The sequence below is a fragment of the Octodon degus genome, unplaced genomic scaffold (genome assembly GCF_000260255.1).
Source record: "Octodon degus isolate 3935 unplaced genomic scaffold, OctDeg1.0 scaffold00002, whole genome shotgun sequence".
Lineage (NCBI taxonomy): Eukaryota > Metazoa > Chordata > Mammalia > Rodentia > Octodontidae > Octodon > Octodon degus.
The window spans coordinates 13,344,421-13,369,847 of NW_004524578.1; the positions used below are offsets into that span (position 1 = coordinate 13,344,421).

Genomic DNA, 25,427 nt, shown 5'->3' on the forward strand with positions numbered 1-25,427 from the left:
AACATCTGCGCTACAGACAGGAACAACTCAGTTCTGTAGTCTCACTGATCAGGTGTAGTAAGAGGGGAAAAGGTGGATCAGACATTCTTCTGGAGGGAAAGCTCTGTTGCATGTGCCCTGCATCTCTCTGGCCCTATATCCTATCAAACACTTCTGCCTTAAGTTCTAATGTCCCATTGCCAAGATGCTGTTGTGTGTACACTCTGCGTGTATGGGCCCCAACTACTCTCAAATGGTACTTTTCTCTGCATTTCAAATTTTCTTCTGAAAACCAGCAACAGCAGTTTTCTTCACCTGGCCAGCTTTAACTCAGAAAATATGGTTCTGTTTCTTTTCCATTCTAGGGTCTCCATTCCTATAAGATAGTAGGCAAGATGCAGGGTGCCCCTATCGCGACACTTACTGAGCAGCGAGTTGCTGTCATTCCTGCCGAGAATCCTGTGCTGGGCAGCCCCGTCCCTTCTTGCAACCCAGGCTCATAGACTCAGAACCGCTCAGAGAGCAGTGGAGTCTGCTGTCACATTCTGAGCTGTAAACCAGCCATAGGTAGTCACTTCATTTCCTCCTTATTTTCTTGTCTCTTTTTCTTATCTGCTACTCAAAAGGGAAATATAATACGAAATTGATGGTTTGGCACAAAGAGCCCAAGGCAGCAGGCTGCTGATGAAGATACCAGAAGGTGTAAAGAGTTCACTGATCTGGCAACTTGGTCTACTTGGCTTCCAGTCTCTCTTTAAAGAGCAGGAGATATGGTGAAAAGCATGGTGTATTTGGTGTATTTGCCTAACTTTGCATTCTGACTATCCAATGAATGGCCGAGGATGAGGCACCCAACTTTGGCTTCCTCAAGCCACAGAGTTAGCTTTGCCTATTCACTGACAGGGTCCCAGCAGATGCGGCTTGGCCCGAAGCCTGCTTGAGTAACACTTCTGTGCCTTTCTCCCTTGTCTTCTGGAAAATGTTGCAGCAAGGCCAAAGGGCTGGTTTTCAGCTCACACTCAATCTATCCGAGCTAAATGGAATTTTTGAAATTTTCAACAAACGTGGAGGAGGCTAAAGTCACAAAGATGTTCATTACTTAAATCCGCAAAGAGCATATTCCAGCGCTTCTAGACTGACAAAATACCGTATCATGAGCCAAAATGATGCATGTCATGGAAAAATTTTACATGGAATAAGCACCCTTGATCTAAAAGATCCCAAATCCAAAGTGCTCCAAAATCCGGAACTTCTTGAGCTGCAACACAATGCTCTAAGAGTTTCAGGTACTGGAGGATCTCAGATCTTAGATTTTTGGACTGGGCCTGCTCAGTGAGTAACTTCTATGCTAAAATTCCAAAAGCTGAAGAACCCTGAAATCTGAACTTCACCTAGTCTCAAACACTTCGGATAAGAAATACTCAACCTATAATATATTGATTGATAAAAGCATAGGTGCACTTACATAGTATGGTCTCCATGGAATGAGAAAGTTTTGAGTAAATTAAACCTAAATATTGACAGAAATCTTCTATAGGTGCCCAGATTACAAATTATTTTCTTTTCATATTATGCATTTTTGCTAATTTTGCTAAGTTGCATATTCATTTTTTAAAAAATGAACCAATATGCTGCAAAATGAAGAAGCAATATGCTAGAACCCAGAGGACCAATAATACATCATACTAGGGCAGTGGCCATGTTCCAAATTAATACTAATCACCTTTCTTGCTGCTGGGGGTGGCACCAGCACTTCATGTACTTTAGGATGAGCCACAGGAGGGGGTCTGCAGGAAGAGAGGAGGCCGCTGGTTTAATTTGGGACTGAAGAGGTTGCTATTTTCAGCTCCGTAAGATGGATTACATCCCAGGCTGAAAATCAGGATCCAAGGGTTCTTATCAAAAGCCCTACTCCTGTGTTTAGATAAGACACAATTTCTTATCTATGTTTCAGTTTCTACATCTGGAAATAGAGGGGGAACTACCCGCTCCGGGCCCCCCTCCTGTCCCTCTCTTGGACAGGAGCTTTCTTTCTCTCAATAAATATATTCTGCTCATAAAAAAAAAGAAAAAGAAAAGGAATAGAGGTACACGACCATCAGGAGGGTCAGGGCAGGATCTACTGGTCCCCACCATGTACACCTTCCATGCCTAAGGAAGGTAAAGCTCAGCCTCACTTTACTGATAAGGCAGCCAGCCCAGGGCAATGGGAAACTCAGCCCACACCCAGGAAGCAGGTACATGGAAGAGCCAGGATTCAAATCTCAAAATTCTTGGGATCCTGAGCCCAAGTCATCAAACCCAAGGTCACCCTGGTGGTGAGCACAGCAATGATCCCATGAACCACCATGGGGTATGAATGATGAGGTGCTACAAATGGGGTGTGCCTACCCACCATGGTGATATGGAAGTAGTGGGAGCCACAGTAGTGTTTCCTAGCATGTGGCGAAATACAGGTGAAAAATGGCATGTGACAGACAGCTGGAGCAGAAGGACCAGACCTGGGCCAAAGGGAATGGGCCACTTTTGCAGTGTCATTTAGTTTAGAAAAAGAAATTAATGAGGAAAACTTCAGTATCAGTGAAGTTACACAAATACAATGAGCAAGGCTTGCTCTCCTAGGAGAGTCGGCTGTTTAATTATATTTTTCAGAAGGATTGCAGCCATGGTGTATTTGATCATACCTGACCCACTCTCTTTGGAGAGTCAAAACACATTTTGCCCAATGTCAAGTTAAAATAAAAACTCATCAGAAGCAAAATGACTCCTTGCTCCCAGGGCTCTGAAAAGAGATTTGGTTCTCTTTCACTGCTGGCTGGTATTCTTTCGACCTTTGTACTAAACAAACACTTGGCAGATGAAATCAGAGAATAATTCTCTTAGCATCATTAGCTGGAACATCAAGGGCTACTCTGGGTTTCAATATAAGTGATAAACAAAGAAATTGTGACATTCTTGTCTAACATAGGAGCTGCCCAGCTTGGAGCAATTGTTCTATGCAATCAAGCACACGGCCAGGGCCCTCTCCTCTCTGAAAGGCAGGGGGCCCCCTACAAGAACCTGTTCCCAACAACCACTTCCCCTAGTCCCTCCCATTCTTTCCACAACAGCCCTTCTCAGCAGAAGCTGGCAGCCATTCCCTACCTCTGTCTTCCTCTGTGTTTGTGTTGGTGTTGCATACGTGTTCGTGTCTGCCAAATACAGCTACACTACTCAAAATTACCTACTTTCATCTCGATCCCAACCTACACTTTGAGAACTCTATCACACACATGAGAAAAGCCTGTGGAGAAACTCCACATACAGTCACTCACAAAGGAGTGTGTGCAGAACTCATGAGGTCTTGATACACTCTGTGGACTGCACCAATGTCCACTTCCTGGGTTTTCTTTTTGTGGGGGTGGGGTGGAAGGTGTTGGTTGACTTTGCTCATCTTGCTGTGCGTGTGGAGGGTGGGACCCAAGGCCTCCTGACTGCCATGCAAGTGCTCAACCTCTAAGCCACACCTGTAGCCCAATGTCCTGGTTTTGACAATGGATTCTGCTAAACGTAATAGTAGCATCAGTGGGGGAGCTGCAGGAGACTTCCCTGTACTTAGCAACTTGTGATTGCTTCTATAATTATTTCAGTATAATTTTTAACAAGTTTAATAACCTTTTGAAGGTGAGGCCTTTGAAGGTCATTAAGGTTAAATCAGATCATGTGGGTGGGTCCTGCTCCAGTCTGATAGTTATTCTTGTAAGAGGAGGAAATTTGAGCAGAGAAAGAGGTCTCAGAGGTGGGTGGCACAGAGGGACGACCGTGCACACAAGCAGCAGTGCAGTGGCCTTCTGCAGGCCTCAGAGAGGGGCCTTGGGGGACACCAACCCAGCCTGCACATTCACGGTGACTTCTAGGCTCCAGAACTGTGAGACAATACACTTCTGCCACTGAAACCTCCGGAGAGCAAGCTTTGCTGGGTCTGGCCTAGAACACTGATACAGCGCCCACATTCCCCCTTTGTCTTGGATTGTCCCCTCATAATAAGGTCCCTAGCCCCTGAGAAACCTCTTGAAGAGGGAAAGAACAAAAGTGTGGTAGAACCCCACCAACAAGGATGGAAGTCTTAGCACAGAAGAGTGAAGCATCCGCAGCCCCTCCCAGCTACCCAGGTAAGGTTGGTGCCCAGGGAGGGCAATGCTCATACGGAGAGTAGATCAGAAGTTTGCCTGGTAAGCCCAGAGGGCAGGGCTGGTGAGGCTGGGAATGCTGTCAGGAGTCAGATTTCTAACAACATAAAGAAAACTTTCTTTTTCTTAAAAAAACAAACATTTACATGAGAGAAAGTATAGCAGCAACTAATATGACAGAAGCACTACACTTTTAGAAGACCAGAATGACAGGCATTCCAAGCATGGCCCTAGTATTACACATTGCTATCCTCAATACAGTTGCTTAGTTCACAGGTATCAGCATATATAGTTAGTCAGGGTGAGAATCCTACCAATTAACTTCTAGTTTCAAAAACCTGATAGATATTCTTAGGACCATTGCCTTAACTATCTTGTGCATATAAATATATGGCTTTGTCCCTGCCATGTTTCCTAGATTTTCTCCTTGCCCTCTCTTAATTGTTTAATTCTTAAGTTCTCACTTTTCCAATGAGAAGAAAGATTTGTACTAATAGTGTTTAGACAAGATATCATATCTGCATCCTGTACTATGAATAACTACTACAAAGACAATATGCAATGTATTAATTATTGTAACTGTCCTACTAACCTGTCATGAAACTGTCTCATTGCTACTTCTCAATAAAATTAATTAAAAAATTAAAATAAAAAATAAAAACGAAAAAGGAGGAGGAGGAGGAAGAGGAAGAAGAGCTTACTCTGTGGAGTAAATGGAACCAATGGCCATGCGACAGCGCAGTGTCTGCATTGCCAGGGCAGAAGACGGAATGAAACCGCTGCCCTGTTCTGGGCATCTAAGTCCCAGTCTGTACTCATCTCTACTCAAAGCACTGAAATTGGGGCACAGCCTCTTTCCAGACCTTGACTTGGACTATGAGCTACAGCCAGCATCCTAGCTCTCTACCCTGCCCCAACTCTCCATTCTGCGTCAACAATCACGTTCTATTGTGGTTTATATCTGGACACCCTCCCACAGCCTCAGGCTCACAGGCAGGGGCCTCTGGAAGGGCACTAGCCTATGCATGCCCTGCAGAAGACTTGCTGTGAGGAGGTGGAGTCTGGTTAGAAGAGCTGGGTCATGCAGCATGGCTCCACCCTGGCTCTTCCTTTCACTCTGACTCCTGGCCACCATCAAAATGAGAAGCTTTTCTTCCAGTACACTATCCTGCCTCAGAGCCGGTTGGCTATGGATTGAAGTGCTGAGCTAAGATGTACCTCATCTTCTACAAGTTTCAGGTGCAGGATATTTTGTCCCAGCAAGGAAGAAAGTGACCAAGACATTCTCTGTGCCCCAAGTATCTCTCTCCTTGGCTTAGAGACACAGTATGCCCCCCCCCACTCCTATGACTTTCATTTCCTGAAGCCACTGGGCTGGCTCCTGTGATGGCCTCACTTGTTCCTGACTTGCCCCCTGCTCATGCACAACTCTTCAGTGTATGTGGAGTATTCATCTCTCTCAGACCCAAAGTCCAGCCCTGTATAGATGCAGTAAATGATCCTGGCCAAGTAACCAACCTCTAACAATCACAGTCTACCTGTCCACTTTATGTATAACACCACAAAAACTAGAAAACTCATTTCTAACAATAAAGATCATCAATTGGTGTCATATATACATTCACACAGGACTATTACCTGTGCAGCAACACCATAGAAGAATAGTGACGTGGAAAAATTCTCATGAAATATTAAGAGAAAGGAAATTACAAAACATTTTTGTAAGGAAAATTTCCTTCTGTAAAGGAAATTACCAGAAATATTTTTCTGGTAAGCACATTTCTATACCTGTGCAGAAAGGCAGAGTAGAATTATATGCATCATAAATACAAGTAACTATTCTTTATTCTTTTTCTATATGTCCAATATTGTCAACAATAAACATGAATGCTTTTAAACTAGGAACAATGCTATTTTAAAAACCTTTGCTATTATCATTTCACTTTTTCCTGCTCAAAAAAAGAAAGAAGCCAACTGATGTCACAATAAGGACACACTACATCAGCCTATTTGTGTTTTCATAAAAGGTAATACAACTTGCTGTATTTTTCAACTTGGAAAAATAAAAAAGGACAGCTAAGAAAATTGGGCTAATTGGTCACATCAAGAAGCTAGAGACATGACTAGACTCCCAAAGGATTAATTCTTAAACTCCAGGAGGAACCAAACATTTTTCGATCGCCACCCTGCCCATTCAGTTCCCCCAAGAACAAAACATGTCACGTGCCACCCACAGGTCCGTATTTGGCCATCTTTCCAGGCTGTGTTCCACATGGTGCTGCACTGAAAAGCTCCCAGTGGAGCTGAGGCCCCATTCATCCAGTTTTGTCCCCCTGGTAATGAGCTCCCTCCTCCTACAGCAAAGGACTGGATGCAGAATGATGCCGGCCAGAGAAGCCCTCGTGCACGGTCTGTCCAGGAATCCAGGAGCTTGGCTACAGCTCTGCCTCAAGAGGCCAAGGCAGACAGTCATTTCAGTGGGAAATATTAGTTTGACTCAGATACTTTTCCCTGGCTATGGGACTCTGTGATGTGGTCCCAAATCTCCAGACAGTGCTTACCTAGTGTCCTACCCCCCACACAACTCTGGGACAGGTCTCCTCACCCAGGAGCTGCAGCCTGAGAAATACACACTGATCACACACTTCCCTCCCTGCAGATGCATGAAAAAGCCTGTGTTTCACATGTGCAACCCTTTCTAGTCCCAATCCAGCATCATACTTGAGGACAGTGACCCAAAAGATCACTGGCCTCGTTTCTGCAGAGCTGGACCTGGGGGCTCACAGAGTAGTTCATATTTATACCCATGATCCCCTTGTCAGTTCCTTCAGGTATTCCTCCTCTCTGCAAGGAGGTAAGAGGCCATACATTCCTATCGATCTGTTCCGTGGGCTTCCCCAAATCTTTCCTGAAGCAAAACTAAAGTGGCTCCAGGAACTAGTGAAAATTAGAGGAGATAAATGCTAAAACATTCTCATGATCACAAACATAATTTTTTATGGCTTGTACAATAAACGATTGAGCCAGTTACTCTCCGCATATGCTATGGGCTTCTTAAATTGCTCCTGGAGAATTCAAACCGTGCATGGACTAAAAAGCCACCTACTGGGGCCAATCTGTGCAGCAGGCTTGCTCTCTCTTGCTCCCTCTACTCAGGCCATGAAGGCATTTTGGAGGGACTCAAAGTGGCCATCTCCACAGCTGTGTACTGTTACGCTTTGGAATCAGATCTGACAAGCGCCCCCGAGATGTCTATGCACCCTGAAAACAGACACTCAGCCAACTCTCCAGCTAGTACAGAGGAAAACAGAAGCCCAAGTAGAAATAGGCTCAAATGGTCTTCCTACCAAAGATTCCACAAATCCCATGGACAAGAGCTCAGAATTCACAACTCCCCTCTGCTGTCCGCAACTCTACCTCCCACATCCCAAGCCAAAATGCCTCCTCATCCTGCAGCTTCGTGCACACAAACCAAGCCTCCTACGGGGAGAACCTAGGGCCTCGCTCCCGAGGGATTCTATCCAGAAGATGCAGGCGGGAAGCCCAAAGAGCACTTAGCATTGCTGAGACTTCGGGTGAAGTCCTGGGCGGCGATTTTTCGACTTGATTCTGTCATCATTCTATTGAGAGCTCAGGTTTGTGCCTGCCATTTCCCTCCCTGTGCCGATTCACATATTTGTTGTTAGTGCTACAGAAAAAACAGCCGTCACGGTCCTAGAGTGACAGTGGTCAAGTCAGGGACCAACTGTGCGGTGAACTTGGGTGACCTTTTGGCTACATGCTGGTCTGCCATAGATCCCTCGAATACCTTCCCCGGAAGCTTGAACAGCAACGAAAGATGAATGACCACCCTGGGTCAAACCCCACGGTACCCATCCATAGCCATTGGATGCCTCTAACCATACAGGAGGAGGGCCCAGCCATCTCTTCCTGAATGGTCCTCTCCAATACTGTGTGCTCCACAGGTAAATCACAACCGCAGAGAAGCGCATCCTCTCCACCTTCCCCACCAAACTACATAGCTGCATGAATTGTGTCCCACAGAGGCATCAACTCCACAGCCAGGACAGAAAGGCACAGAGGAAAATCAGCATCTTGGCACTTCCCCAGCATTCCAAACCACAGGGTCTCAGAAAGCCTGAGCCCTATAAGGCGGATATGAAGCTTTCTGTCAAATTCAGTTCAAATTCTATTTTAACTGAAACCTACAGATTATAATTAACTTTATACCCCAAGGCATACTGCACACTGCCTTCGGGAGGCATGAAGCTTCCCCAGGTAGAGGTAATTTTCTCAAAGCTTAGCACTCAGTGACTAGGGCTGCACCAGAACTGTCAGGCAGCTGTGGGACACAGACTTCCACCCGATCAGTTACGGGTGGGAGCTGGGTGGCCAGTCCTGCTCTTATGCAGGAGCACCTGGCAGTGCCTACGGGCGGTGTCCGAGGGCACTGCCGGTCACATGAGCAACTCTCAACTTAGCCTTTTCGTTTTTTTCTCTGTCCTAGGAGTTGGATTCGGGGCTTTCTCACTGAGCTGCATCCCAGGCCCTGTTTTATTTTGAGGCAGGATTTCACTAAACCATTAAATTGCCCAGGCTGGGCTTTGAACATTTTTGTGATCTTCCTGCTTCAGCCTCCCAGCGTGCTGGGATTACAGGGCTGTGGCACCACACCCAGCTCACTTAGCTGCTTTTCCAGTATAAAAATGTCAATGCCCAGTAATTTTTACAAATAAGCACATACTTTATTTCTTCCTAAAAAATCCAGTGTCTGAGTCCACCCATGCTGCTGAGAATATGATCGGAAGTCACCAACTTTGAGTTACAACAAACTGATGCGACACAGTTGCCTTTCCTTCTGAACTGTGAAAAGACAATAACCGGGAGTCTTCTGATTCTTCAAAGCTGAGGTTTCCAACATGCACACCCCAACTATGCTTTGGTGATGTACAGCAGGCAGCCCAGAGCCCCCCAGCCCCTAATCAAGCAGGCGACGCCCAACCTTAACTGCTCTGCAAAGCTGCGGCACACAGGAGCGCAAATCCTGCTGCAAATGAGAATCACCTGCAGTGCTTTCTAAAAACTGCTGCAGCCCCAGCTCGCCCCTTTCATCAGGTACACCAGCATTTCTGGGGGTGCAACGCAAGCAGTAGAGTTTTTCAGAGACCAGCACCTATGCACCCAGCCACGCCAAGGACCGGGTGCCCTGGGCCCCAACATCCCCACCCACTTCAGCGCTGCCACCGCGTGTAGCCCAGTCAGCGCCTACCTATGTAGAGAGAGGAGTCCTTCCTCCGCACGTGGTCGTCGATGTAGGAGACTCCCAGGGGTTGCACGGGGGTAGCACCAATGCCCAGGAGCACCTGGGCCCCAATGAGCAGCAAGTACATCATGTTGGTGGCTGTGCGGTTGCGGCAGATGAGGTCTGGGTCAGGGCCCTCGTCGCCGCTGGAGCCATTGGCTGCACAGACGTCGCGGCCCTCTGCGCCCCAGCGGATCTCTCCGGCCTCGTACTTGTACTGGTGCGTGAGGAACTCGGGCAGCGCGGACAGCAGCGCGCCCAGCGCCATCACGATGCCTCCGCAGCCGATGAGCCGCGGCCGGTGCCCGCGCGCCCCGAAGTAGCTCACGAAGAGGATGAGCGCCAGGTTTCCGATCTCGAAGCTGCTGGCGATCACGCCCACGTCAGCGCTCTGCAAGTTGAACCTGCGTTCCAGAGTGGTCAGGACGCTCACCTGGGGGTGGAAAAGGAGACATCAGGGTTGGTGCGCAGGGAGGGGGAGGGGGCGCAGCCCTGCCTTCCGGGAGCTCCCACCAGCCTGGCCTGCACGACCGCAGAAGTGCAGGAAACCCTGACACTCAGAATCACGTTTTACTTGATGCGATGACCCTCACCCAAATCCCTAATCCAAGGCTTAAAGAATTCGCTTTCCCAGGAGTAAAGATGACTTTCTCTGTGAGTTTCCATACTACAAAAACTGTTTCTCCTCTGGAAGCGCTCATCTTCTGGACCTGTCCACTGTGGGAACCGAAATTCCCACAAAAGCCCCGAAATGTAGTGTCCACACAGTCCCAAATCAAGGCCCTGCTAGGAGGACACTAACTTCAGCAAAGCCCACCGAAAAGAATTAAAAATTATATATATATATATATATAATCTCCAAGTGGTAAATCGCACAAGCTAGATTAGCTCAGTAGGGTACCCATGCACTCCACTCCTTATGGAAATGTGGATTTCGCCAAGGGCTATCAGAAAAACACACCGCGACTGTTCTGAGCATTAAAGCCCTGTTGAAAACCCCTAGGTGCAGGATTTTTATGATTTTTCCTCTCCTTTGTATTCTTATCTGTCCTATATTTAATAAATATTTGCGGAACATCTGCTGTTTGCTCAGCAGTGCCTGAGACACAAAGGATGGAAAAAATGAGGAAGAGCTGACACCTGGCCCTAAGAGGCCACCTGGCAGGAGCAGAATTGTCCTCAGCAGCAACAGAGCAACGAGAGGTGACATTCGTGATGCAAAGGGCACACTGGGGGCCCAAGAGCAGGTGGCTGCTCTATTCTGTTTGCAAGTTCCACACGCATCCCGGTTGTAGGTGGTCTGACAGCTAAATGAGGCCGGGCAGGTAAGAGCATGGGCGAAAGAAGGGCGAGATGGTGCACCGGGCAGCACAGGCCAGGACAGAGACGCTCTGAGAGATGCGCAGGGGGTGGATGGCAGGGAGCTGCAAAGGTAGCTCGGAGGGACTCAGGCAACTGCAAGCAGCGGGGAGAGAACCAGCCGTGACCCCAGGCAAATCCCTCCACCTCTCCAACCTTGATTCTGTGAATCAGGAATCATGGCACCCTCCCAGGCAGGGTGCATGGGCAGGTTAGCATAACGCAGGGAGACTCGCTTGGTACCAGGCAGCCTTTCTCTGAAGAGCAAGGGCACACAGAGCAGCAGCAAGGCATGGGGGCCCAAGTCAGAGCTCTGGGCCTAGCCTGCCCAGCTCCATTCTGATCTTGGCCATGTTACTTTTTGCTCTGGCTTCTCTATCTGCAAAAGGATGCTAAATCTTAAGGCTAGTGGCAGCACTAAACTACATGTGCATGTAAATGTCAGGTGAGGGTCAGCAGAACCATGGTCATTTGCTTCCTTTATCTATGGCTGTCATGCAGCACCCAAAGCTTTAAAAGCCTAAGGGCCACGCCAGATGTGGCAAATGAATGACAGAAGGGCGAGTCTATGAGTATCAGCAGGGAAACCAACAGGGCTGTCCTTTTTCATATTTTTCAAATCATTTATTTATTTGTTGTTTATTTATTTGGTATAGGTTCTTACTACACAGCTCGGACTCATAGTGATCCTCCTGTCTCAGCCTCCCCAGTGCTGGGATTAGAGGCGTGTGCCACCTTGCCTGGTCGCGGTGGCCATTATGCCTCACCCAAGGTTCCAGGGCCAGCACAGCCTGTGGTACCCAGGTGAACCCGGGTCCTTGCACTTGCCAGGCAGGTGCTTAGACCACCAAGCTATCCCCCTAGCCCAACAGGGCTGTTCTTGGGAGAAGGGCAAAAGGCAGGCCACTGCCCACACTGCTGCCAGGGAAATCAACAGGAAAAGATGGGAAAAAAAATTTAAGGGATTCCGTTATATTTCAGGGTCACTGGGCTGGGTCTGCCAACCAATACTAAGGAAAGGAAGGGGAATCACAAGGAGTTACACCTCCTTCCCATGAGTGAATAAGGGCAAAGTAGTAAATGTCCGTGCACATGCAGGCATGGACACCGCTAATGACTCTACTTAGCCTCTACTTAGCCTCTTATACAAAGAGCAATGTGGCCAGCCCACTCTCCTCACCGTTTTCCACCATACACATTTAAGCAGGTTCCCTGGCCCAGTCTCAACGCTATGTGAAGATTGGAAGCACCCGGTGGCATGGAGAGCTGCAGGTGCACGGCCTTGTGAGGAGGGGGCTTCTGACTCAGCTGGTCTGGGGAGCAGCCTAGGGCCTGGGTGTTTTTTTTTTTTTTTTTCTCTCTAGCTGATTCTAAGGAGAATAAAGCATATTGCTAAGGCAAGGGCACATGCCACAGTGGCCTCTCCATCAGCGTGGGTTGTGGGCCATCCACACAGCAGTCATGAGCTCTGTGTAACCCTCTGTTGCTGAACCTCCAACTGTGATTCCTGTTCAATTGTGCTTTTACTTTTACAATGAGATTAGAGATTGCACCCAGGTCTGCAAGTGTGCCAGGCACGTGCTCTTAGTGACATCCCTGGCCCTTCTATGTGCTTTCTAATCAAGGCCAGCTCACCACTCCATCAACCCTAGTGACATGGTTAGCGACATTATTTTTCTTTTTTCTACCAGGGATTGAACTGAGGACCCTGCACTTGCCAGACAAGCGCTTACTCTATTGAGCTAGCTATCCCCCCAGCTCTGACATTATTTTTCTAATGCCAAGCATTTCGTTGTTGACAATGCAAGTTTGGCTGGCTCTGATCTCATTAAAATGGCTTTCAGATTCCCTCAAACATGTTCTTTCTGAAAGTTTTGGACAACTAAAAAAAAAAAAAAATCTTCCTGTATTCCCCTATTTCTGTCATGACACTTACCTACGGGGTGGACCAAATGCTCTAATAGAAGTTTAGAAAAGGCACTGCAGCACAGGAGCAGACAGAGTGGCAGCCTTTAGCGTAGGACAAGAGGCCCGTGGGGCATTACGACCACACCCTGCCATTGAGCTGGGTCTTGAGAGATGCCCGGGAGGCTGGATACAGGGGCAGAGCCAAGCCAGAGCAGGGTCCTCTATGCCCAGCTGACTCCTCCTCAGTGGTCCAGCGGTGTAGTCATCAACTTCCTGCTGATCTGACAAAATCAGACCAACAACTTCAAAGAACGGGAGCTTTACTTAGGCTTATGACCTCAGAAGTTGGAGCACACACTCACTTGGCAGTCATGGGAGTGGCACATGTGGGAAACACTGCTCACTCCCTAGTAGCCAGGAAAGTGGGGGAAGCCAGGGTTCTAATGTCCCCACCCCCGAGACCTATCTTCCCCCTACTAGGCCCCACCTCTTAAAGCTTCCACCTTCCAGTATCACCCCAGGCTGGGGGCTGACCTCTCATCACACAGGCCCTGGAGGGGTATTTAAGAGCCACCCTTTAACAGGTGGGTCTGCAGCCTGGTGACCTCGGCCATGGTGGTGAAGGGCAATGGAATGGGAGGAAGCATCAGGCCCAAGTCACATCTCATTTCTGCCACCAGGCAGAATGACATACACACTGGCCAGCGGATCTAAAGCATGACAGCTGCTCCATTGAGCACTGCACCCATCATAAAATTCCATGCTGGCTTGCACATTCACAATGGCAGATAAGGGTGGTGGGGACAGAGACAGCTGCGAGCAAAATACAACCTGACTAGTTCTTCGAGAGGTGGATCAGTACCTGCAGCTCGTGGTCTGGCTCCAGCCCACCACCCTTCGCACAGCAAGCACAGCAGGGGCAGGAAATCACAAGGTCTCTCCCTGCCTGCCCTGGGGAACACCAAAGGCCAGAGCAATGCCTGTCTGAATCTACAGTTGAGTTATACAAACATTTCTGAAATGATGCTTTGTGGATCAATTAGATCGCAGGCTAATGTCTTCACTCATTTAAAACACAATTTTGAGAACATGGACTAATTAAGTATGCATGAGGCCATAAAGCCCACTTGTGGCTCTGATGTGGCAGCGAGCAATTCAGCGATGAGGAGGCGACTTGCCGAGGGGAATGGCTGTCTTTACTTAATGGGCAGCAGCACTATTGCAGAGTCTTAATAATTAGAGACAGAGGACCAGCTACTCCAGGAGAAGAAAAGAGGAAATGTCCTCACCTTGGGCCGAGCAGAAATGGGGCATTAAAACAATGCAATATTTATCAGGTCTCTACTAACTTAACTCAGAGGGAAAACACTTGGGTTTCGGCATCTCCCTTGTTAAAAATAAAGATTTCCAAACTCTGAGATGAAACCTGGGAAGACGGAGGAATTCTTTCTGGGGAGGGGAATTGTTTGGTTTTGTTCATGGTGCTGGGGATAGAACCCAGAGCCACATGCATGCTGACCGATGACTCTACCACTGAGCCTCACCCTCCGCACGAGGTTGTACAGAGCCCCTGGTGTTCTGATGCCTGGCTGGGGCTAAGACCCCTTCCAGGCACACCATTTGCTGTCAGTCTAGAGCAGCAATGGTGAACCTTTTAGACACCAGTGCCCAGACTGCAACCCAAAATCCACTTATTTATTGTTAAGTGCCAACCCTGCAATTAAACCAGAAAAAGGAACTTGTACATGAACATCTTGTGTTCTGAAGGAAAAACAACATGCATGCCATGGGTTTGCCACCACTGGTCTAGGGCTATAGGCCCAACCTTTACTTACAGAACAATCAACCGTGGAGGTTGCTCTGCAGCCCCATAGCTTCTGGGCTGGGGCCTGAGACTCTGCACTCTTAACACACTACTGGGAGACTCTGAGAACCCCCACTATTGGTTTTCCTTATCTCCACGGGCATCTCCCAGCTCCCATTCGGAAGACTGAAGGGTTTTCCAGTTAGGCATAAATGGAAAGCACATTGTCCTCCTCCTGGGAAGTTCATAGGGACAGTGTCTCTGTAAGGGAAAGCTAAAGAAGCCCATTTCTTAGGGCCCCTTTGTCAGCTCATGCCCAACAGGAGGACTTTAGCCCATGCTGTCATAACTGCTGTGGCACAGGAGGTGCCCGGAGTCCATGGGCACATGCACATGAGCCCCTCCCAGCCTCCAGAGGAGGCTTGGCAGGCAAAGGACATCAGACACTTATTTGGTAGGAAGCCCAGTTCTTCAGAGCAGCTGCAGCAGCTCAGGACTGCCTTCCTAGAGATGAATCTGCTTTCTTACACTGGCTTGGGGTGTGGAGCTGGGTCATGCGCATACCCTGAGGTCACATATCAGAGCAGCTGGCACACAGTAGATGCATGCCCAAGAGCTAGGCTCCCAGCTGGGGTGCAGGCTGATGCGACTCACAGCCTCGGACTGCATTCCACACCCGTGAGTGCCTGCTCCGTCGGCTGTGCACGACACGCACCTATGACTGTGAGACAAGCTGGAAGCAGCAGAAACAAATAACTCAGGAAGAATGCAGCCCAGAATGGGGACATCCAGTGGCAGGGGCTTCCAGGGTGTGAGAACATGCATGTGGCTGTATTCAGAGGAAAACAGTTCTAGGAAGATCTAGCAAGGTTTTCATAGATTTGGGAGGGAAGGAGTTGCAAAGATGCGTGGTGCAGCAGAGACACAGGCGAGGAAGCGTTCAGATGGTGCCTGGGAAGGGAAGAACGCTGTGTGGCATCAGAGCGCCCGAAGGATTAGCCCGAGATAAAACTGCCTTGAAGTCCAGACTAAGGGCCAGCTTTGTTGTGGAGGTCAATAGGGAGCCAAGGAAGGTTCTTGAGCAGGAGCAACCGTTCAGCAAGAGCCTTGCACACTGCCTGGCCTGGAGGGAGGACAGACTGTGACAGCAGCTATTGTGACAGTCCTGGCTGGACAGTGCTGGCACGCGATCGAGGGGCATGCGTGTAGAGATACCTCAGAGGTCAAAGTCGATGCACCTGGCTGCAGACTGAAAGCATGGGATGGTGGAGGCGCATGTCAAGGAGCAGATGGTAACAACAGTCCAGGAGGCATCAACCCCACTGTCATCATGAAGAAGACGCAGGTTCTCTTGTTCAAGGATTCCTGGTCAGGGTTCAGCATCTTATTTTCCATAAAGGGCCAGACAGTAAATATTTTACTCTTCTGGGCCACAGAAGACTCTGGTCACAGAAACAACTACTCTGCTTCTGGAACACTAACGCAGCATCCACAGGCAATTTGTAAAACAAATGGACACACGTGAGTTCCGATAAAACTTTATTGACAAAAACACCTTGCAGGCCAGAGTTGGCCCTCAGCTTATGTAGAATGCCCCTAGAAGTTCATCATCAATTCAGCTCAGAAAAACACTTCATTCACTCTGTAATAAAATATTGACTCTTGGTAACAAATTTATGGGCCACTCCTATTACCAACATTTAAAAAAAATGTCATTCAAAAGCCAAGCACAGTGGCACAGTCCTGCAATCCCAGCACTCAGGGAGGCTGAGTAGGAGGATTACAAGTTGGAACATGGCTTGGGAAATTTAGGGAGACTGTCTAAAAAAACAATGCTAGGGATATAGCTCAGTACAAAGGCCCTGAGTTTAATCCCCAGCACCACCCCAGAGCCACCCTATCATCATTTTAGTCACAACTGCAATGCCAGTCTCTCTCTCTCTCTCTCTCTCTCTCTCTCTCTCTCTCTCTCTCTCTCTCTCTTTCTGTCTCTGTCTGTCTCTGTCTGTCTCTGTCTCTCTATACATGTGTGTGTTTAAATCCCACAGAAGCAGTGGCAAGAGGACTTCAATTTCTTATCTGACATGCCCAGAGCTTGTCTTCTTGTAGTGACATAGAGGGAAGGGGCTTAACCGCCCAAGCCCAAGAAATCATTTCCTAATAATGAAGCGGCAGGAGCAATTTCCTCAGCAGAAAGGAGCACCTTGCATGGCTTTGTTTTTCATCTACCAGTGCTCCACGGAGCGAGTAACTCAGGCCACTGGGGAAATGATGCACAGATCCCATTCACTGGTGAATTGCAGGATCCCTGGCCTAGAGAACCAGCAGCGAAGGTTGACAGAGGCGCAGCCTCCCGTGACTGCTATGGGGCTCCCAAGGCTACCAGGGAAAGAGACATTTGGTCTACACTGCTTTATGTCTGATGCAATGATGGAGCCTGTATCAAGCTTACACAATAAATAGGTATGATCTTAAGGACTTTTCTCTTTAGAAAAGCAGCGTCAGAACTGTGTGTGTGTTGTCCATGCCTGTAATCCCAGCTACTCAGGAAGCTAAGGGAGGAAGATTTCAAATTTGAGGCCAGACTGTCTCAGAATCTGAGACAGAGGTTCCAGCCCTATAACTAGAAAATACAGCAGGTTCCAGCCCTGTAACTAGAAAAGTCAAAGAAAAGTAAGCATGAGTTGGAGAATCTCTTAGACACTGATCCTGGCCTCTAACACAGGCCAGTAGCATCACTGATGATGAGTTTATAGAGAAATCCTATTGCTAACATGGAAATGTCATTTGCAGCACAGCTTTAATGCACGTTTCTTCCTTTCGGAATCCTATGCAAGTACTTTCCAGATAGACCCAATTGCTTATCTGATGTGCCAAGGACTCAGCAACTTATAGACAGCAAAGGATCCCAGGTTGGCATTAGGTAGCCCTGGGCAAGACTCTTCTACATGTGACTCCCTTGTCCCATCTACAACCCGGAGGTGACAACTCTGCCCTCAGAGCTTGTCACATGGTTCAACTGCAGGAGAAGTGCTATGAGTGATGGTGGCACAGGGGCCTGCAGGTGCAGCTGGGGCTGTGACCAGGCAGTGTGGTGGTCCCCTGCCTTGCAGTAGGATCCAGGGGCTTCCAGCTCCCTCTGAACCTTGGCCTTTCACATGGGCACTGTGGCTTTCTCTGACTACCTTGAAGGAGCATGACAGTACCACCTGGCCTTACCTTGGAAAGCCCTGCGGCCTCGTTGTCTGAGACTGCATCTCCTCTAGATCTTGCCTACTGCTCTATCCCATTACCCGAAGCTTCCTCAGACCATTTTTCCTCTAAATCCCATTTCTGAGCTCCTCTCATCTTTCCCTAAATAGCCATAAAGCACAACAGAGGCATTTTTATTATTCTTTATATTCAGTGAATTTTTTATGTTCAACTAATTCTGAGAATGTGGAATTTTTTATGATTCTCTTTTAAAAAAAACCACTTAAATGTAATTGCTTCAGACTTATAAATCTCATCATTGATTTTGCTCTGTAGCTCTTTGGTCCATGAGAGAAAAACAAAGACTCCCCATCCGCACTGCATACAGACAGTTAACAGAGTGCTCTCCCACGCTGTACTTGACTTTTAAAGTCATTATGTGGTATTTGAACATCACACTATCATCAATAGTTTGTGTTTAGCATCATTCACATGACATGTGAGGCATCTGCTTAAACTTCACGAACAATAGGAGTGAAGTGAATTCAAGTGTAGAGACCCAGACATAGTCCTTAGAAGGAGAGCACAGTCAAATGCAGGGCAGTGTGTGCACATACAGCTTTGCCCTGGGCAGCACTGTTTGTAGCACAGCAGGCTTTTTCATATGCCCTCAGCCCTGGCTTACTGTCATGCAAACTGAAAATCCCACACTAAGGGCCTGCACTATACCAGGGATTGAGCCTTGTGCTGAAAACAAACTTTGTTATGATTCACCACTGCTTTTAACTAGTGCAATGGAGATGACCAATGGAAACAGCCGTTCATCATGGAAGCCAAGTACAGTGGATGCTCAAGTTAGTGCCGGCCTGACATATAAGTGACTTGGGTGATAACTGGAATTTTAGTTTTCAACTATGACCAGTCTTGAGTTGTGACCCAAATGCTGGCCACTTGTGCTTCCAGATGGTGTCAGATACAAATTTAACCCCAAAGAGTCCTGGAGGCAATATTACAATATCATTTCCTATTTGGGGTCAATTGAGGAAAACTGGTCCGATGTCTAAGGACACTGAGATCTGCTCATATACACATAGGAAAGAGACACTGAAGGCTGTGTAGAGGAACCTGGGCTTTCAGTTGACAACTTGAGTTGCTATCAGCCCTCAGGAATGAGTTGAGTTCATTCCAGATAAGGCTCTACTGTAAAGTTTCTTTTCCTATGATTTAAAAAAAAAAATGGCAAGAGAATGACACGGGGCATGCTCAGGAATCCAGGTTGCATTAATTTGAATTAGTGTGTGCTAATTACTTCTGTCAGAGATGGTCCTGAGTGCTACACAGCTGGGCACACTTGGTCTTCACTGTGACTCCATGAGGTAGGATGGTTACCACCCCAAGCTTACAGATGGAGAACCTGAGCTATAGAAGAGAACTGCCCCGCTCATGGCTACACGACTCCTGAGCAGCGTAGCCAGGACCCAGGCCTAATCCCATGGATCTCGTGGGGCTGAGCCAGGAGACCAAGCTCCTGCCCCTGCCTCAGCGAGGCACCACAGGCCTCCCACTCCCCGCGGCCCACCCTTCCCTTCCGGTCTCATCACCGAGCTTTCATTTATTTGCCCCTTTTCATTCCTGCTGCTCTGTGCTGGCGCCATCTCTGTACTACCCACCTGCACACGTGCAGGTGAAAAAGCAACTTAAAATAAAACCCTCTTTTCCTCCTGGTTTCCTTCCACTCAGCATTAAAAACACAGTCCCGTTTGCCTGGGCACACCTCCCAGCTCCATTCCTACAGCGACTGTGTTGTGGCCCTAGGAAACCGCTCTTGATGAAGGTCCCCAATGACCCTTGCCTTCTTCCATTCAGCTGTCATCTTCTTACCCCCGTTATGTACCAGGTTTCTCTGTGTTCTCTGGCCTCACTGACCTCTCTCGCTTGTGACGGGCAAACTTAGATGTCCCCGGCTCTCTTCCTAGCTCTGCACTGTCTCCTTCTCCTCTTCTCGGGTCCCTGTGAATGGAATTCTCCAGGGTCTCACCTGACTGCTCTGATGTTCTCCTGTCTGTCATCTGTCTCCTATGGGATGAGGACACCAAGTGTTTTTCTCCTGCCCACATGGCACCTCTGAGTCCCAGGTCTCCACAGCTGGTAATGACCAGCCTTCTATCTCCGGATGCCCTGTGCAGAGCTCCGCTCCTGCCACCCACTCAGTATACACTGCTCACCTGTCCTCCCCCCAGGATCATCAGTGTCCCCCCACATCTGCACAGCCTGGGCCCAGGACAGCCCAGGAGCCCCCAGTCCCATCCCCCTGTTCTCTCGCTTTTTCATCCAGACTCCACTGCACATGGCAGTTGTTTGCAGTGACACCCACTGCCACCTGGGTAAGAGAAGCCCTGTCTTGAGGTGACCGATCTGCTTTGACTTGTTCCTGTTCTGCTTTTCCAACCTCCCTTCTGCATCAACTGTGATTGTACTGAACACCACCTGGCTCTTTTGCATTCCGCAGCCTCTCAATGGGCCAAAATACTACCTGCTCTCTCTCCTTGTGGAAATGCCTGTTTCTCCAGCCACTGGCAGTTTGCATCCCCCAACTCCTCTAGAAAGCCTTTTTTGCCTTTATCCTCTCCCATGCAACCTTGGAACTGACACAGACCTCTATACTAAGTTGATTATTCTGAGAAACCTCCCAGCCCTCATGGAGTGGAAAAGCCCTTGAGGACGAGGATTGCCACATCATGCCTGCACAGCTGTTCCTGAGCTCAGAGCTGGGCACATGGTGGCTGAGCCAGGACTGCAGAATATAGCTACCATGTTAAGAGCTACACTGCAATGATTTCAGCCCCTGCTCTGCCCACCCATGCAGAGTCCACTGGAGGATGACCCAGCAATTTCTCACATGCATGAGGCCTCCACATGGGTGAGAAGCAGCCTGGGCTGGTGAACACCCAAGCTAAGTGCCCTGCCTGCTCCTTGTCCTATACACAGATACCTAAGTTGGCATCCCAGCCAAGCTACTCTGTCTATTTCCAGAAGTATCAGACACAAGGAAACTTTTGAAAAAGTGGCAATTGTGCTCATTAATGGCATAAAAATCCAAGTGCGCTGGCCTGGGCTCAAGCTCAGTGTGGAGAATAAGCAGCACCAAGCACAATGGGCAGGTACTGTGACGGGGAACACACTAACCAACCTCTGGCCTCAAAAAGGAACCACGCTGTGTGTCCCTCTGCTCTTACTCCTCCTCACACCCGCAGCTCCCCTGAGAACTGCCCTCTTCTCTGAACATCAAGTCTCATTCAGTGGAGATGGTGGAAGCAGTGGGAGAGTCGTGTGAGTAGACTGAGTGTGAGGCATTGGGCCAAGCATGGGGGGGGGATGCCAAGTGAGCCTCAATCTCTGGCCTGGCTGTACCAACAAAAAGCACCAGCAATATGGCATTTATAAGGCCAAACACTGTTCCCGGACTAGAACATTCCTGCCCACTGCTTTGGGAGGTATTACGATTATTTCCAACTGACAGATGAAGGAACAGAGTCCCAGAGGCTCAGTCAGTCTTCTCAAAGTCTTGCTGCCGGCAAATAGGGACAGGGCCAGGATTCAGGCCTGGGGCCAGCCTTCAGACTGGCCACACAAGATTTTTCTCTCTACAGGAAAAGACAAGGTGGCTGGAATGGCAACTTGAGAGGGTTGGCAAACCTTTTACTCAAAGAATAATGATAAAACTAGACCTGGACTGTGGAAATCAGCTACAAGTGTAGAGATGCATTTATTCATGAACAATTTTGGGACCTTAGGTAAAAAGAAGTCTGGTTCTTGTCCTCTACTCCACATCCCATGTGTACTGGCACGGTACTTGACCCTTGACCCAGAACGGCTGGCTGTGCAAAGCAGCAGCCCTGTTGTGGGAGAAAGTGAACTGTTTTGGAGGGGAACATGAAAACCTACAGTATTGGTGACATTGGCTGGCAATATTAATGAAAACAAGGAAGCCAACCTTAGCTACCCTAAGGCTCTAGTAACCCCCCCCCCCACCTTTTTTTTAATACAGTCTTGCTACACAGTTCAGACTCAAAGTGATCCTCCTGTCTTAGCCTCTCCAGCACTGGGATTATAGGCATGTGCCACCATGCGTGGTTTCAAGGCCTCCATGCATAGGGTCCTGGGGTCGGCAAGGCATGCGGAACCGAGGATCAAACTGGGGTCCTTGACTTGCCAGACAGGCACTTAAACCACCGATCTCCCTCTTAAGCCCCAGGCTTTAGTCCTCTTGATGACAAGCAACAGAGTGGTAGATTAGATCGAACTTAAAATTCAGGCCACAGGGGTTCTTAATAAACTTGCCACAATCTCTGGTTGACCAGAAGGCTGCAGACCACCCCCCCCACCCCGAACCAGAAGAGAAAATAAGACCCATGTGCTATTCATTACTGGCTGACTATGAACCTGGGTACACAAAGGACATACAAACGGTTCAGAGGAGAGGACAGCTGGGAAAATTCAAAACCTGCCTTGCTGTTGAGTTAAACACACACTGACCAATTACTGATGATGCAAACACAAAGATAACCCCTATAAAGTCAGGCTCAAAAATAAAAATAAGAGTTAAAACACTAATAAAAACTAAGAGCAGAATCAAGACACAAGTAGTCACATACTACAGGGGAGACAGATTCTATGGATTTAGGCAAATAAATACATAAATCCCAAAAACTTAGACTGTGGGCAGTAGGGGTGGACAGAGAGCTGAATCCATAACCACTGAAGTATATTATCTTCAACATTCAGTTTTCACTTGAAAATTAGGAGACACACAAAAACCAAAACTTGAAATATAACTACTCAGGTAAGAAAAAAGTTTGTCTCAGACTAGATCTTACCACTAGATGCAATAAAGACTCAAAGCACCCCAACTAATGTTCAAAGAACTAAGGAAATCTATGTTTAAAGATAAATAACATCATGATGATTATAACTCTGTGATAAAGAATATCAACAAAGATATAGGCATAACCAAATAAAAACTGAAATAGAAATTTTAGAGTTGAAAAGAATAATACATGAAATAATGGATTTACTACAGGAGATCAATACTGGATATGAGCTATATGAGGAGAGAATCAATGAAGTTGAAGATAGATGAGTTAATGGTTTGCAACCTGAGATATAAAGGAAAATGAGCACATCTTTAGAGACTTTGGAATACCATCAAACATACCGATTTGCATGAAATCAGAGCCTCACAAGGATAGAAGAGAGAGAAAATGGCAAAGGAAAGAAAAAGACATAATAGTTCAAACACTGAAGATGTTGCAATAAACATCAATCCACAGGTCCAAGTTCAGCAAAACCCAAAGTAGGAAAAACACTAAGATCCACACCTATACAAATTTTGGTCTGTCAAAAGTCAAAGGCCAGGCTGGGGAGGTAGCTCTGTGGTCTGAGCACTTGGCCTGGCAAGTGCAAGGACCCAGGTTCGAGCCTCAACACTGCATGCCGCGTCAGCCACCAAAACCAGGTTTGCATCAAAACTAGGTGTGGGTCAAAACCAGGTGTGGTGGCGCACACCTGTAATCCCAGCGCTGGAGAGGCTGAGACAGGACATTACTTTGAGTCTGAGCTGGGTAGTAAGACCCTATACCAAATAAATAAACAAATGATTAAAAATATTTTTAAAAAGTCAAATGCCAACAGAAAATCTTGAAAGCAGCAAGGGGAAAAAATGCTCATCACACGCTAAGTCTCCTCAATAAGATTAACAGCGAGCTCTTTATCAGAAACAACATAGATCAGAAAACAGGATGATATATTTAATGCAGTGAAAGAAAAAAACAACAAGAAAGGAACTGTCAACCAAGGATTATATATTCAGCACAACTGTCATTTGTAAATGAAGGCAAGAGAAAGCTGGGGCGAGGGAGGTCACGCAGAACTAGCTCTTCCTTGTGATGAATATCAAAGGAATTCCTTCAGGTAGAAAGAAGGATGCCCACAGTAGTGGAAATATACATAAGAAATAAAGAGTACTGTAAGAGTTAACTAGGAAAGCAAATAGAAGAAGCTACCTAAATGTATATTCCCTCTTCTTTTAACGTGTTTCAAAGGCACAAAATCGTCTAAAACATGCTGGGCAAGGAGGCACGAACCCGTAATCTCAGCAGTCAGTAGGCCTAGGTAAGGGAGTCACTAAGCGTCCCAGGCCATGCTGGGCTACACGGTGAGTTTGAGGCCAGCTTGAATTATGTACCAAGATCCTGTCTCAAAACAAATTGTCTAAAACAGTGGCATCACATTGGCAGTGCAGACAGATAGATGAAATACATCTGATAATTGTAGCGGAGAGAAGCAAGAAATGGAGTTAGATTTGGGCAGCTCCTGTATTCTACAGAAATTCAGCCAATACTAATCCAAAATAGACTGAAAACCTGGAATATACTCTACATGCAGCCACTAAGAAAATTATTGAGCACATAAGAAAAAATGGAATTAAATGAAGCATGAGGAAATATTTAACACAAAAAGGGTAAGAATCAAAGCAGAAAGGCTTAGCACATAGAACAAATCATAAAATGGCAGATGCAAACTCAACCACAGCCTAATGGAGAGCCCTAATACAGGAGGCAAAGATAGATGAAATGAAAGGAAAAATAAACAATTCAACTCTCACAGATGAAAAGGATAATATTCTGCTTAATAATTAAAAACACAGAGAATCAGGATATATGAGGGTGATTTGAACAACACTATCTACCAATCTTATAGCTCAACAATAAAGTGACAAACAGCTCAATTTTTAAGTAGGCAAGTAATTTGAATAGACATCTCATCAAGAAGATGTACAAATGTCTAACAAGCATTTGAAAAGATGCTTAGCATCATTAGTTTTACAGAAATGCAAACAAAAAAATCACAATACCATTCCACTGCCCACTTACTAGAATGACTGCAACAAAAAAAAATACAGATGACACCAAGTATTCAGATATTGCCGGTGGGCATGTAAAAGATGAAATGTTTTTAGCTACTTTTGAAAATGGTTGAGCAGTTTCTTAAAGAGCGAAATATAAATTTACCACATGACCCAGAAATTCTATGCAAGAGGCATCTATGCAAGGGAAATGAGGGTACCCATGTCCCCACAGACTGCTGACACCAGCATTCTTCATGTTCCAGTCGGAAACAACTCAGTGCCTGTCCATAGTCACCACAGAAGCAAAATGTGGTGACTCCATACACCTAGCACCAACACAAGCTAATAAATCCAGTGTCTGTTAAATTCTAGTATCAAGGACCAGAATTCAAATGTGAAGTAATACAAGCTATGACTGTACACCACCACGCTGATTGAACTCAAAGACAACGCTAAAAGAAAGAAGCCAGATGTGAGGGGCTATTTTTTTGCATGGTCCTATTTACATGAAGTGTCCAGAGATTGCCACTCTGCAGAGAAGCAAGCAGGAGGCCTGGGCCTGGGGCTGGGGGCTGGGGAGGGGCGCGAAGCCGCGCTAACCGCAGCCGCCGCGCGGAGGCAGAGGCCGCCCCGGCCGCTTCCTAAGTGCGGTCAGGCGCCCCGTGACCGCGGCGGGTGGCGGGCGCTGGGGCGGGGGCGGGTGATGGGGCCGAGAACGCAGGGGCGTCGTGGGGGGAGGCGCGGGGGAATCCGGGTGGCCCGGTCCCCACCCCGTCCCGGGGCGCTGCTCCCCGCCCGGAAGCGCTG

The 25,427-nt window shown here is 47.5% G+C and overlaps 1 protein-coding gene across 2 annotated transcripts in view; it reads right to left on the reverse strand.

Moving 5' to 3' along the window:
- The window catches only part of Slco3a1 (solute carrier organic anion transporter family member 3A1), a 304,843-nt gene that overhangs the window by 232,955 nt on the left and 46,461 nt on the right, over positions 1-25,427 (reverse strand). For both annotated transcript variants that reach the window (XM_004623273.2, XM_004623272.2), the window contains exon 2: positions 9,418-9,883. In XM_004623273.2, coding sequence (XP_004623330.1) covers positions 9,418-9,883 — 466 coding nt within the window. The remainder of the gene's footprint in view (positions 1-9,417; positions 9,884-25,427) is intronic.